General features: G+C 33.1%; 1 protein-coding gene across 1 annotated transcript in view; it reads left to right on the forward strand.

Moving 5' to 3' along the window:
- The window catches only part of ASCC3 (activating signal cointegrator 1 complex subunit 3), a 246,623-nt gene that overhangs the window by 176,448 nt on the left and 54,215 nt on the right, over positions 1-15,960 (forward strand). The window contains exons 25-31 of the mRNA XM_027731475.2: positions 701-786; positions 2,184-2,350; positions 2,488-2,633; positions 2,750-2,870; positions 4,677-4,819; positions 14,361-14,498; positions 14,602-14,722. Of these exons, the coding sequence (XP_027587276.1) occupies positions 701-786; positions 2,184-2,350; positions 2,488-2,633; positions 2,750-2,870; positions 4,677-4,819; positions 14,361-14,498; positions 14,602-14,722 (922 nt within the window). The remainder of the gene's footprint in view (positions 1-700; positions 787-2,183; positions 2,351-2,487; positions 2,634-2,749; positions 2,871-4,676; positions 4,820-14,360; positions 14,499-14,601; positions 14,723-15,960) is intronic.

Consider the following 15,960-nt stretch of genomic DNA (forward strand, 5'->3'; position numbering starts at 1 on the left):
CACTTTCAGAATATCTGTGAGACATACAAAATAGCCAGTTCTTAAAGGAATATATATTTTAGGTTTTATTAAAGCTGAAAACATGGCTATACATTTTAAAGAATGTATGTGAATTCTTCATGATCAGTTTCTGCATGTTCAAAAGCTTCAGAATTTTTGACCATAAATCTGTAAGTAAGTATTGTTTGTACATGTGAGAGTATTCCCCTCTGCACTGCAGGCTTCTTTGAGAAAAAAATTGTGACATTTAGCTTAAAATAATCAGCTTTTTTATTTAACTGGTAATGTTTTAATAATTTAATGACATAACTAGAAATTGGGTAAGATATTGCGTGCTAGAAATTCAGATTATTTCTGTTCTAGAATGTTAACTTGCTGATTTTATAGTCCTAGCAAGAAAAAAAAGACATTATTTATATAAGTGGTGTTTTATTTTAAATGATATGATAAATATTCAATTTCAAGAAATTATTCTTTATCTTAATTTTTTTGCTTATTAATGTCTCAGGAAACAAAACCATTTTTTCAAGCATTATGCTTGTTTTAAATATAATCCCGTTATAGGTCATTTAAGGAACTCAGGCCTTATTCATTTTATAGATTATGAGTATGTTCAAATCTCGCAAATATTATATGTTGTAGGTACTCTGTAATAAAGGTTTCTTGTTTAACTTCTGGTTTTGTGACATTTCTTTCACAGGCAGTGTATATTGCACCCTTAAAAGCACTCGTCCGTGAACGAATTGAGGACTGGAAAGTTAGGATTGAAGAAAAACTTGGTAAAAAGTATGTTTCTCCTTACCTAATCAGAGAAATAAGAAGCAAAAGAACAGCCCATCAAGTATGAATAAAATCTACAGAATACTTATGAGTATTTCAATATAGGTTTCGATTATACACTGTCCTTCAAATTTCTAGTACTTAAAAAGCACTGTCAATAGTCATTGTAGTGACAGCAAAATCAAAACTAAGAAAGGGCTACTGAGCTATTTGCATTCTCCTTACTTGCCAGTATAACAAATATGAAGCTGAGATTTCACTCTACAATATCCTTGGAAATTGAAAACGTAACTCAAGATAAGCTTTCATTAGAAACCTCAGCTCTAAGGAACATACAGGACTTGATGGACTGTGTACTAGTAATCTTATTATGCCTTTCATATATAAATTAATATAATTTTATTGCTTGGTTACTTTAATTTCTTGATGATCTTCTCAGGTGTTGTTCAGCCATTACTTTATGATCTGTGAGGTATATCAGTCATGGTGATGGTTTTGCAAAATTATAGTTTTCTGAATTAAAATTATTATCCATAGGATGCATTATTTATGGCCTTTGCGTTTTCTACATATAGCTTTTTTCCTAAGTTAAGCTCAAAGCACACCACAAGTTTCATGAGAAAGAAGTGCTACTGTGTGTACGTGAAATTACCAGTGATATTCCTGTTATTGTAGCAATGAGTTAAAATATTTTCAGGAAATATTTCCTTTTTGAAATTTACAATTACTTGTGACTTAAATTTCGAACAGAAGATACACATTACTGGGAGGAATTTTTATTCAACTGGATGTAGAATGTGTCATTGAAATATCAAAAATCCATTCTAATGGATCCATCTAAAATGATGGATCATCATAAATGCTGTTTGTAGAAAACATAATGAGGCAAACAATTGGAAAGACACTGCTAATCTTCCCAAAAAATGATCTCAGGATAATTTCTGCACCAGTCTTAATGGTCCTTCACCAACAAATGCAATACACGCTGCAGTTTAGCTTCGTTTTTCAAACCAGAGATCTATGCAGAACAGCAGGCAGAAACTTGGTAGCTTTCTAGAAAGCTGTCATCCTGGATATGACAGGATGTTATGATTCACATTGTATCATACTAATATAATGTTATCTTCATTTTGAAAAACTAACCATAGATGAGTTGGGACTCATATTCATTCTCTTCTTTTTATATGGTTTCGCTGAGGAATGGTATTTGGTATTTATATGCTATTTGCAAGGGAAACAGAGAGACAAGTTTATTTACTTAATTTCAGAAATCCTATTAAATGTATTTGATGAGAAACAAAATCGCTTCACTCTTTAAAGAATTTAAGTTTAGGAGTAAATATTTGAACATTAAGATGTTTTAAAGCTTTACAAAGCCAAGGCACCATCTTTCTTGATTACAGGGTTGTAGAGTTGACAGGAGATGTGACTCCTGATATGAGAGCCATTGCCCAAGCTGACCTGATCGTTACTACCCCGGAGAAGTGGGATGGTGTCAGCAGAAGCTGGCAGAACAGAAGCTATGTTCAGAAAGTTGCCATTCTTATCATAGATGAGATCCATCTTCTGGGTGAGCACATTTTGTTATTTTTAATGAGAATTTTGCTAAATTTGAACAAGCGTTTTGGTATTTATGATGTGAATGTACTTTTTGACATCTGAAGCTTTTCTTTTTCTCTATTTTTCAATGCAATTTTCATTTACTAGGGGATGAGAGAGGCCCAGTGTTGGAAGTCATTGTGTCTCGAACAAACTTTATCTCATCGCACACTGAGAAGCCTGTAAGAGTAGTTGGTTTATCCACTGCTTTAGCAAATGCCAGAGACCTTGCTGATTGGCTAAACATTAATCAGGTATGAAAAAAAGTTCTAGAAGAGAGATATGTATTTGTCTTGCAGAAAAACAAAATAGCAATTTATAAGCTAATTCAATGTTAAACTTGAAAAAAAAAAAAAATGTTCTCTTGTAGATGGGTCTGTTCAACTTCCGACCATCAGTACGTCCTGTTCCTCTGGAGGTGCACATTCAGGGCTTCCCTGGCCAGCATTACTGTCCTCGCATGGCTAGCATGAACAAACCTGCATTTCAGGGTAAGCAACAAGTTCCTAGACCTTTTCCTTCTTTCTGTAAAAGAAAAAAAACTTTACACAGTTCATTTGCAGCACATTTGCAACATGTGTTACTGTATGTACTCTTGGCATGTATTGGGGGAATCTGCTCTGCTAATGGCCCAAAGCTATTTGTCTGAAACATAAAGTGTGCTGCAAATGCAACATGTAACAGAAGAATGTAGTGTATTTAAAACAGAAGAATAAAACTAGTGCTAGTGAAGGGGAAATAAAATGTGTTTTCTCTTAGTGTTTGACACCATAAAGAAACATTTGTATAAAAATATTTGAAATTTAGAAAGTAATAAAACCATTCATATTATTAATCTGCTGAGGTATTTTCATATGGACCGTTGTATGTAAGCATTAAAAAAATTGTGAACAGAAGTTGCAAGTCAGGCTAACCTCCTATAATTCTAGTTTCAAAGCAATAACCATAAAATTCAGAATTTCTAGTGCATCCAGATATGCTTCTGTTTCCAATTTTTTATTCTTAACCAATCTGGCAAGCAGGAAAGATTTAGGGAAAACTCTCGTATTTTATTTGAACATGTTTCGGTTTGGTTACATAAGGAATATTTATTATATCAATTAAAAATAACCTCCAAAATAAATTTTGTAATGTGAACTGCTGTTGATTGTGAGGTGACATTTGTGAGGTGACTTTTTAGCTGCTTTAATTAGCCTTATGACAGAAGCAAAGTATTGATTGTGGACTAGAGACCAATCTTGACAGCTCGGATTATTTACACCTCCACAAGAGCATTGTACAAAAACACTAATGAACAATAAATCTGTCTTGGGCTATTCTGCCACACCTGTTCCTAAAGCAACAAAAATCCATTAGATGTTGGGCTTTTAAAATATATAGATATATTGGCATATATGGTTGTGAGATATAAATACACATGAATTATCCTATTTCAATAATTTCACAACTGCAGGAGCACATGCTGGGTAGTATTGATGAACTGGGGAACAATATGTGGAGATGGATAGTGGGAAATAGTTTTCAGAAATTAACAATACATAAATTTAATTGCTAGAATGAGAATTATATGAGAAAACACACAAATGGATTATAAGTGACTTAGAGTATTTGAAAATTCTAGGTACACCTGTTCATTCTTCTGTGCTTGTTGATGCTAGAAAATCTGCAGAAATATGATTTATTGAAGGCTCTGTTCCCCACTTGTTTGACATGATACAGTCAAGGTTATTTTAGCATTTTCATGGCAATACTTATTCCTGGGACCATAAAAATTTGCTTGCAACCTCAAACTTTTCCATAATGGGCTGAGCAAGAAAATGATTTTTTAAAAAGTTCTAAAACATAATTGGTTTAAATATGTCAGACTAATTAGTAAGCACAGAAAAAAAAGGTCGGGTAAAAAGTAAGTTTTTGACTTTGATGGCACTTTATCTGAGACAACATACTCCAATAAGGTAGAAAAAACATTAACATATTTATTACACTGAGATAGAGAAATTCACAAGCTTTGAAGCCTAGAAAGCTTCTCTAGGTTTTGTGGTGTTATGTTGGGTTTTTTTTCCTAACCAATTCTCTTAATTAGCTTACAATGATCACTGAAGTGTCAGGGCACTTAACTCAGACTCAGCTAAGCATAATTTTATGGTCTTTGGTTCAGAGGTGGTATATACTCATCTAAGACAAAGTATACATGTATACCTACCTGTATGTCATCTTCAGAGAGGTCTGTCATCTATCTACATATTACAAAGGGAAACTCTTAATTTTTGTCTTTAAAGTTCTGTTTTCCTCAACAGCAATTCGGAGTCATTCTCCAGCCAAGCCTGTTCTTATTTTTGTGTCGTCCAGACGTCAGACGAGGCTTACTGCCTTAGATCTGATAGCTTTCCTAGCCACTGAGGATGATCCCAAACAGTGGCTGAAGATGGATGAAAGAGAGGTAGAATCTTTTTACCTTTATTATTGCTGCTTTGCTTCTATTTTATTGATGTTTGTTTGAAAAAAATCATTCTAAAACAAGAGTCATTTGAGGGTAGATCTTGAAAGAACTGTGCATATGCTAAATTTCATATGTATTAAAAGTAGTGTCACCATTAAGATTATATAAGCGTCTGTGCAAGAGCTGAACTTCAGAACACAAACTCTTTTATCTTTGTTTTTTCCTGTGTATCTCTTATTAATGCTAGTTCCATTGTCCCAGACAACATATATCACATGGTATAAGTCTGATACAAAGATAAGATAAAGACTAGAAGAAAGAGGGCTAGTGTTCTCTAAAGTTTACAGCTGGACATCTGTAACATATAGATATTGAGCTGGAATTTAAACCAAATCTCTTTCAGTGTTTTAGGAGAAAAATCATCCTTCTCATAAAATGCATTATGTATATGCATACATATATGTGTGAATATATGTATATATGTATATACATGCATCTGTCCATCTATATTCATACATATATAGATAGATATACTGCAGAATGAATCATTTAATAATGATTTTGTCTTGCATATCAATTAAATAAATCAATGACATAAAAAAAGTTAAGAAAACTTCTGCCAATAGCTTTGTTATAAGAACATAAATATTGCAAAGTTTTTGTTCTTTTTCAAACAGTATAATTAATTACATTTTCTCGTATTGTTTGTTCAAAAAGTCATTACTTTGTCTATTACAAAACATGGGTGATGGTGAAATGATAACTATTCAATATTCTCTTTTATCTGCATTTTTCAAATGGTTTACCATACTATATTTGATCCACTCAGTTTGGCACCTGCTCTGAATACAGTATTATTTGTTTCCTTCTCAATTGATGGTCCTGATTATAGTATATCATTGCTTCAAAACAGGTTTTTTTGGTTAATATTCAGATTTTCTAGATTTTGAAAATTAGCTTTTTCTAATGGTAGCAAATCTTCTACTAGGAATTTCTGTGATAATTTAGGGCTAAAACACAGCAAAATGCAGGAATCATAAATAAACGATCCAAACTGATTACTGTATGAATATTTATGTATCGACAGTTTTATGAATGGTTATACAATTGTATACCAACTTTATGTACCAAAAAGCATAGGTTACTAAATTAAGTGTTTGTGTTTGTTTGCTTTTTGCAAAAAAAATAAAATGTGATTTTTTCAGAGATAAAGCACAACATCTGTATCCTTCCTGTTTTGGATGGATTTTAAAATAGAAAATGGCTGTCTTGGATGATAAACCACTAGTACTAAAGCATATCTCATCTGATGCTGCTTTTCTAGCTGCATAACCTCTATTTAATGTTTTCTTGAGCCTAACAGAAACATTTCATATCCAAATTATTACTGTTTAGTTGAGTACTCTAGTAGCTTGTGCTGGTTTACTGCAGTAATCTCACCTACAATTAGAATATGCAATGTGCTTTCCCTAAATGACTTACATTAATATGAATAGTTTCCCCATGTCCTGGGAGCCACTACTATCCTGAAAAGAACTGTCTGAAACTTCTTCACTTGCTGGAAAAGGCTTTTCTATTAAGTGTCTTCGAATTTCATGTTTCAGAATAAGGTTTTGAAATAGGAGCCAACAAGGACAAGCGGACTTTGCATTTATTAGTTTAATGACATTTGCATATGATTTGTATTTGAATTAATAAGCTGAGTGTTTGGAGCATAAGATACCTACCAAGTTACTCAGTTCTGATTACGTAAATGTAAAAGACAGAGGATTAGTTGTTATATCTTACCACTATTATGCAGAACACAATTCTGTTTGAAGTACCCACAATTTCAAGTGGACATTTCTTTAGGTAATTATGGAACTAGTTTGTAGTTTTGTATTTTAAATGAGAATGATTAGCTTGAGTTTCATGTGACATTGAAGCACAGGACAAAACTATAGCAGTGCTACATATATAGTGTATATCCTGCCTAATTCTTTATCCATAATAATTTAAATTTTTTTTATATTTAAAAATTTTAACTCCAAGTTATATTACGGTCAGACTTAGACTAGGTGAAACAGACAAAAATTCTCTCCTATTGCTATAACATTTTAAAGTATGAAAAACAGAACTAGCAAATACTTTATAGTAGGTATTCCATGTCTTAATCCCTTTCCCAAATATTTCAAGTTTCTCAATTCCATATGGGATAAAAACAGACCAGTTAGAAGAACTAAATTGTTGTTGCCTTTAAACAAATTTTTTTCATGTCCATCTTTCACATTTTTTTTTTGCCAACCACTGTTTTTTAGAGGAACTTACAGACAAATTACTTTATTTTCACAATATTTGTAATTGTTAATTGTGAAGTATGTTGAGATGTAAGAGGTTTTTTCATGGGTGTATACAAAGTTAACAAGCTTTACAACAGACTTTGGCACTTTTTCTTCAGTCAGCCTTATCCATATAATTTTGGCTGACATAAGATTTTTGAGAACTCATTCATTAGTTTTGTTCAATGATGTAATTGGTTTTGCTACACAGTGGCTTAAAGTTAGGCTATGTTTGTATTAGCTTCCCAGTGGGTAGACTTCATAAGGCTTCTTAGAATGTGGTAAACAATGCCATACATAATAACATCTAGAGGACTGATATTGAGGTAGACACAGATTCTTACAGCCATTAAAAGTGTTTCTTCTGTGTTACCCTACTTGGCAGCTTTTCTGTGATGGTATCAGAGAGATTCAGACCTTGTGGGGAAGAGACTGGAGTAGGGCAGAGACTGATACTGGGTCTTTGTTACCTTAGTTGTTACCAGTATTGGATCTTTGTTTATCATCATCTTTGTTTGCCATCATCTTAGCTTCCCTGATCTTCTCTGTAGAGGTTCTCCTTGTAGTGGTAGTGCCAAACCAGGCTCTCATTTGCAGCTTGTGACCAATTCAGTTCACAAAACTCCAGACTGCAGGCAATATATCAATCAGTTATATTTCAAATTACATGAACTTGCATGAAACTTCTGCAATACATATTTGTATATATAAGTGACATACAGAAACAAGCCTTCAACCACTGCCACCAAAGCAGGTAACAGCATGCCTGGATCATGGAGGAATCATAAAAGATGTTCTTTCCCTCAAAGGAGTCAGTAGTCTAACAGGTGCAACTGAATTATAGTCGAGAAGGAATTTTGTTATATATCCATCTACTGAAAATATATGTTATAGGCAGTTCCATTAGGTTTTGGGGATGGTTCTTCCTGGATGCTGTCCTTGAATTTGATGTCTGGTGTGCAGTTTCTGGCTCATACTCATTGTAGTATTAAGAAAGTTGAAAGGTATTCAGAAGGTTGACACAGCAGTCGGTCTTCATAATACTGAGCAGTACTTGATGAAAATTGCTGTTTCCAGTACTGATCAGTTTTCCAGTTCCACTGGACCTGTTGCTGCACTACAATAGTTCGATTTGTTTAATTATTCTATGCAACTAAGTTTCAGGTGATGTGCATGTTTTTTGTGAATAAATGTCCTCTCAAGTACCTTAGGTACTATATATACCTTAGTCAGACCAAGGAAGCTTCCAGTGATGTTGCAATACCCTACTTGCCAGGATTTGTAGATGGTACTTCAAAGCTCTTTCCGACATTTTCCAACTGCACATGCAAACACTCTTCAGGATTTAAGGGAGACTGCCACAGTTTGATCAGAGTGTAAGTGGGCAGTCTCTTGAAGAAGAAAGAATAGTTACCTATCTTAAAACCTTAGAAATGTTTTTTAATTTTTCTGTAAGGTTCATTGTCGATACACGTTCCAAAATGAGCTCTCTATCCCTCTTACAATATGCAGCAGAGTTTATTTTTCACCAAAGAGTGAAGAAGCAGCAACAGAAGCTGCCTTCCTTGCCACCCACAGTAGTAGCAAGGACTCTTCATTAGACATCACTCTCTAAAGATTGTTTTGGTTATACTTATGAGGCACAGATGCATCATGACAGAAATGTGAATGGGCAGTTCATCTCAAAGAGAAGACTTCACCTGTAAATAGAGTAGTTCTTCATTTCTTTTTCTTGTTCATTGATGCCAAGATGCCCATGGAAAAAGAAAACCTTATGCTTACCTTGCTTTTTTGTATAATCATTAGATGATTTTTAAATACTCATATCCTTGCTAAAATTCTAATTTGCAGTTGTCAGCCAGGACTGTCATGTTCAAGCTTGTGACCCATAACTTATCTTGTTAAAAGGGACGATAGCTCAGATTATGCTTTTGGAAACAGACAGTGCCACCAGTGTATAATGGTAAGCTTGAGTAAGATGAGTTATACTGTTCTACATTGGGGGCTGACTAAAGAGGAACAAGTCCTTCTCTGTCAGAAATTGCATCTACATCTGTGGTGGTGGAAAATGTTGCAATCTTTTTACAACGTAATTTATTAGAATCAAGTTTTCAGTTTATTTATTTTTCTCTAATGTTTTTACAGCTTTTTGTTTTAACCCAAAACAAAAGTACAAAGTAGTATTTATGGTTTATTGTTTGAAGTTAGAATGCAGTTCTCACCAGCAGACAAGCAGGGTGTTTTCTTATTTATTTGGTGGGGTTCTTTTAAAAATTTATTTCCTGTCCAGATACTTGGGGTTTTATTTATTTATTTATTTATTTATTTATTTATTTATTTATTTATTTATTTTTAGTATTTACAGTACAAGGAGGGACAAAAAATGTATCAATGTATATAGTTTTATCTTTAATCACAATGATTTTTGCATTCTGCTTTGTGCATCATTTTGCCATCTGCATCCTGTTAAGACTGTTCTTTATGAAACCTCTAGAAATAACCAATATCCTTTAGCGCAAACATACCTACAATAATATTCCATAGCATCCATATCAGGCAATAGTTAGCTTCCACTGAATTCAAGAGCCCTTGAATGAAGGACATTCATTGACTCCAAAAGAATGTATCAGACCCGTACTGATTTTGCCATTTTAGTCACATGAGTGTGTAAACATGTGTGCACTACTTACGGATTTGTATATGTGTTTGTACACTATGTGGATATATACATAGACATAGGCATGAAAGTGAATTAAATTTTACCAATAGTTCTGGTTTGCATTGCTAATAAAACAAACAAACCAAGCCAAAACCAACAAAAAAATCCCAAGAATTGTTGGAAAGAAAAAAGATGACTTCTCGTTCTCTGACCTTTAAATCAAATAACCTGTTATCTCCATGTTAATGTTCTGAGGTAATGTTGTGCTGTAAAACAGGAATAGAAGAATCTGGTCTGTGTCATTTGTGTCATTGCTGTCATTTAGATGAGACTTTCAGTGTTAATTGTTTTAATATATTATTATGTTTTAATGTATTATTATGAAGTATTAATATATGTTTTAATAATATATCTCAACTGTTTAAACCTTATTTGAAAATGTTTCTTCAGTAATCTTATTTGAGTTGGTTTAGGCATCTTGTTCTGTGTGGGAGAGTTCTGAAGTATAAGCCAACTCTTCGTCAAAAATAATTTTCTAAGATGTTATTTTTTTCTGCATTTAAAGATCAGGAGGGTACCCAAGAATGATTTCTAAATGTTTCACTCATTGTAGAAGTTCAGCTTCCTTCTACAAGATGTTGGTTTTATGACACAAAAGTGTGTCATAAAAATTAACATTTAGTTATAACAAGGAGATGTTTTTATTTCACTTAACATCTGTAGCAGATGTGAAATATGTAATTATTTTTGTAAAAGACTTCATAACTTTCACGATTCCTTTGTTTGGCACATCTTTCTTCTATTGGGCATTTTAGACAATTGATAAGCATTATTCAGTGGCATATGGTCTGAGTCTGACGTGCTTTGAAAAGAGTAGAGAGTACTAATAATGAGAATTCTGTGAAAATGGGAAAACCAGCACAACAGATATGCTTTGAGAAAGTATGGGTTTTTAGCATCTTGAAACAATATATCACACTCAAAGGGACAGAATTGGGCTGCACAATCTGTTAGCTCATTCTTGTCCAATCTGGTCTCCTCCTTTCTTTTGGAGCCAGCATTGTCATCAACTTGCTGAATTATACTCTGACTGGAATGTATTTCAGGCACAGGGTAATGTATCTGCTTAAATGGAATCCTATCTTTCTACAAAAGCTTTTTAAGTATAATAAATTTAAAATATATAAAAAAAAGTTCTATTAGCTTAAAGTAAAGGGTTCAACAGTTTACATATGTGCAGGAACAAAGAAAATGACTACCTAGTAGTTTGATAAAAATCTAGCTTGTTCAGAAATTAGAATAGAAAATATGGAAATATAGTTTACTTTTTAGAATAGATATTTTGCAATGCTACTAGAGTCCCGAATTGGTTTTCAAATGGTTTTTTTATTAAAAGGCAGATTCCTTATCAACCTAATATTAGGAACACAGGAAATATTTTTGGTTTTTTATCAAAAAAATCTGTGAAGGATAGCAAAACCTTTCAGTGTGGGCCCAATCCTACCTGTCTTGGAGTCCAGGGAAAAAATCCCTCCTTGCATTAGGTTCCCTGCACTGGTGTTGTATGGGGGAGGGGGGGGGTATGTCAGTACTGTGCATATTTCCTTATGTTATTTTTATATACTTATTTTCTGTTATTAAAATATATTTTCTTTACCCTTCTATGAGTAAAACAACATTACAGTTGTTTTCAGAAAAATAAATAATAATTTAGTTGTAAGAATGCAGAAATATTAGATTTGTTTTAAAGTCACAGTGCTTTGTCTGTTTCTGGTTAATGAACCTATTAATTGTGCCATTATTTCCTAATAGAAAGTTATAATGTTCTTACACTACATTGACCTAAGATAGTTATATTTTTAAATAAATTGTCCTGAGAATTTTAAGCCTTGGATTGTGCCTATGGGTAAAAGAGTTATGTTTATTACAATGATTTATATGAAAGTAAGGGGTCAGCTAAAAATGACTAGGATTCCCTGCTGCTAAAATGACAGGATCGTAGTACATGCACCAGCTCTCCTGCTAAGGGTTCTTTAGTTTTCCTGTGGTAAATTATACTGCTTTGCAGGTATGACTAACAGCACCACAGGCCACCGCTGTAATACAAGTCAGAGGGGAAAAAAATAACCACCACTGATTGTAAAAGCAAGAAGAACATCTCTGAATAAATTCCCAGCAGTGTGAATTTAGGATGTTTTATGCTGGCAACTATATGGCAAAAAGGCTTATCTCAGGTTCTGTACTGAAAATTACTCACACTGTAAAACTGCAAGTGCTGAAGGAGCAGTCTAATCACTATAGACTAATCCAAATCAGCTAATTTGATCCCCATACTGCTCTAGAGGAAGAGGGAGTTTAGATTCATTATTTTCCCAATATCACATTCTGCTGATGTGAATAATGGAATAAATGTCATTGGAATTGGCTTCTTCCATTACATTAAAGACATAACTATCATGAGGTGCTGATTCTTGACAGGGAGAAGAAAAATTAATTCAACAATCTTTTACCAATTTTTGAATGCAGAAATTGAGTAAAATGTAAATGCATTCTTCTTGTTCTCTTTTGTTTATTTTTCAGATATTTACCAGGTTTGTTTTCTCTTTTTTCATCTTAATATCCTGCCAAATATGTATATATATAGCTATTATTTCTCAAAGTATCTATTTAGACATGGGGAGCCTATGCAGTACTAGTACCACTTCATAAATCCATAGCACAGAAAACATTAATTTGATAATATTTTTAGTATTGTATGTTGATGGTCATAATTGTAGAGAAAATAGTATATGTGTTCTCATTAGCTGTTTTTTAGTCTTAGAAGCAAAACTCTTTAGGATGGGTCATAATTCATGTTGTCCACACTGCAGTCACATGTCTACATGTTGACTAGAGAAATCAAAGGTTTGCTGATTGTATCTTGATAGATAAACTTTATCCTTTAACATATCCTCCTTTCATTCAGCTCTTTACTCTCTTCAAAGTTTAAGAGCTTCCATTGACGGGTCAAATTGATTGATCTGTCAAAACTTGAACGTGTTTTTTTTTTCAGTTGGGTTCTCTGTTACTTCCACTTCTTTGTGGTTCTGTTAGTCAATACTACTTCAACAAATAGACTTTTTAAATGCTTTGTAATTTGCTCTTCCTAACAAAATTGATTGATTTACAAAATCCATATTGTTTGTTCATTTTTTTGTTTTAAAATCCTCAATATGGACTGTTATATTCTCCACCTTTTTTATACCTCTTAAGGATTCTTTGTATAATAGTAGTATCATCTTACATGAGTTTAGATATATGAATAATCTTATTCACATTAGGGTCTGAGAATTATAAAACCCAGGAAATATTTAGAGAGGGTACGGTTTTAAACATCAGAAGTGCAACACCTCAGAGTCCAAAGTAGAAATGAAGATATCACTGCAGTCAAGCAAGTATCATATTTTGGTACTTTGGGATACTCAGTCCGAGATGAGACTGAACACTGTGTCCAGATTTTTCAGTTACCCTGACTAATTTGTTCTGCACTACTATTTTTTCTCTAACCATGACTATACCTCCTATGTTAACCATGAATGATGCTGCCCATAAGTATGCAATATCATCATGCCACTGCTGGTGGCACCAGGAAACCACTAATAAGAGCATAAATTTTAAAGTTCCTGGCTATAATTAAATTAAAATCACATAAAATAATAAACAACCTTAGAAATAAAACAATAAAAGGAATATTGAGAGATAAAATCACTAAACAAGACAGTTTTGTTCATTATTACTGAGAGGCTTTTCATAGAGGTCATCTACAGAAATAAATAAGTTTATTATCAAATTTACTACTTAAAAATGTAGGCAAAAAAGATAGTTAAAACAATAGTACTTAAAATGATTCCAGGTAGTCATCGACATGAGGTTTGAAAAATTAGAAATAGTAATAAAAATAGCTCTTGTCTGGACTTCTAAAAGATTTAAACGAATGCCATAAATGCTGGGTTTCACTACAGGGTTTGAGTCTATAAATTACAAACTCATACTCAAAAAAAATCAAAATTAATTTACATTTCAGCATGTGAAAAAAACCCTTTTTTGTGAATAATAAAATTATCAAACTGAAGAACTATGTCTGTCTTTTCAAAGGCATTAAAGAGAGCCAGATTTATTATGTTACTGGTTGCAGGGATTTGCTATGTTTTTATACCAGTTCTAACCCCTTTGATACTAGGGATTGCATTAAACAAACACAGAACAGAATGCACAGCATTTGCCAGACCTGTCAAGATATTTTCAGCATTTTCATTTCCTTGTCTGTGTTACTTAGCATGTCAATAAAGTCATGTGCATTTCCTATTCCCCCCTTATCATTAATATAAGTATTTTATCTTTTTAGACTAAACCCAGACTTTTCAGAGACTGAAGAAGGCTCTGTTTTCCTGTTTGTATAAACAGCACTGAGCAAATTATCCTTGCTGAAAAAAAAAAAAAAAGGAAAAAAAATAACGACAATCCTAAAAGTTTAAAATTTCTGGGTAATCTGTTTTAAAACATGAAATTATTCTTTCTGTTACAGATGAATGACGTTATAGTGACAGTTAGAGATTCAAATCTGAAGCTGACACTTGCTTTTGGAATAGGCATGCACCATGCGGGTCTGCATGAAAGGGACAGAAAAACTGTGGAAGAACTGTTTGTGAACTGCAAAATCCAGGTATATGTGTTCTTTTTGAATCCTACCATAATGAGTTTTACATGGAATTTTAAAAGTTGGCTTTTTGTTACATAGACTTCATTAATCTTTCTTTCTGTCTTAGGTTCTTATTGCCACAAGCACATTAGCTTGGGGTGTAAATTTTCCAGCTCATTTAGTAATTGTTAAAGGAACAGAATACTATGATGGAAAAACAAGGCGTTACGTGGATTATCCCATTACAGGTACTGACATAAATTATGGAAATGTTCCTATGTTGAAATGTATTTTAATCATGTGCAAATGATCTGAATTGTTTAGTAACTGATCACTGAAAATACCTAATCTGGGTACAAACTAGGAGAGATGAGGAAAAGATTTCTTTGTTTAATGCAGTTGTAAGAGAACTCTTAAGATTTTATGTAATAATGAAAATGTTTCTGTTTTGCATATCTTTTTAATGCTGAATTCCTTTAATGTGTATCATCCAAAATAGACTTTAAACGATTAAAGAGACAATTTAGCTATGTAGTTAGTTGTATAAAAGGAAGTCTTCATGCCTGCAATTTTTTTCATTTTTTAAACATTTTCTAAATAGAAACAAATTTCCAACCATAAACTTAGCCGTGGTTTAAAACACAACAGTTGAATCACACATGTATGAGAAAATAAAGTGTTTAAATAGTAACTTGACAGTAAATGAAAAACCTTAACTAGTCTAGTATGTTCACTGATGTAAGGAATACTTCAGAAATAAGCAGCTAAATTAAATATTTGAATTTTCATCTTGACACAGACTTTTATTGCTTTCTGGCTCTGGTAAATTCATGTTCTGCAGCGTTTTCAACCAGCCTTAGAAAGTTAACCATGGAAGAACTTCTTTCAGAGTTCAGACAGGGAGAATATTTGTCTGGATGGTACTAAGCTTGAAGAATGAGGACAAGCTAAATTTATTCCAGGTTTCCTGTTCTGTTTCCCCTTTCTCTTTTCACAAGAGAAAGTTTATTATTAAATAATCCTATGCTACACTAGTGATGTATACACCTAAGGACAATCCAAATATTATTTGTGAAGTAAATAGAGAGCTTACATCTTTTTAACCATGCAATGTCTTTTCACCCGTGCACTCTTTTTCAGTAAGAGGAGTTTAGTAATGAAAAAAAGCTCAAACTGAAAATACTACAGGGGTTACTTCTTCAAGTAACCCATCATAGAGCTTAATTTAGTGGTCAGTGCTCTGCAGGAAACTTGGGATCAATTTCCAGACCAGCTGTCTTGTTCAGAGATTCTGGTATGACCTGGGAGTTTATCCATGCACACTTGTATTCTGTGACAGGCTTTGGGTGATGTAAACTTAGTAGAAATAGTCTCGGCAGCAAAGTAGTATCTTGCTTGTGCCGACTGGAAGACCAGTGATGACTGACTTTATTGCTGAATGAGGAAAAGGGCCAAAGAAAGAAATCAACTGAAACTTTAAATTTTA

This window comes from Pipra filicauda, unplaced genomic scaffold (genome assembly GCF_003945595.2).
Source record: "Pipra filicauda isolate LSUMZ 115617 unplaced genomic scaffold, ASM394559v2 scaffold128_size5466820_pilon, whole genome shotgun sequence".
Taxonomy (NCBI): domain Eukaryota; kingdom Metazoa; phylum Chordata; class Aves; order Passeriformes; family Pipridae; genus Pipra; species Pipra filicauda.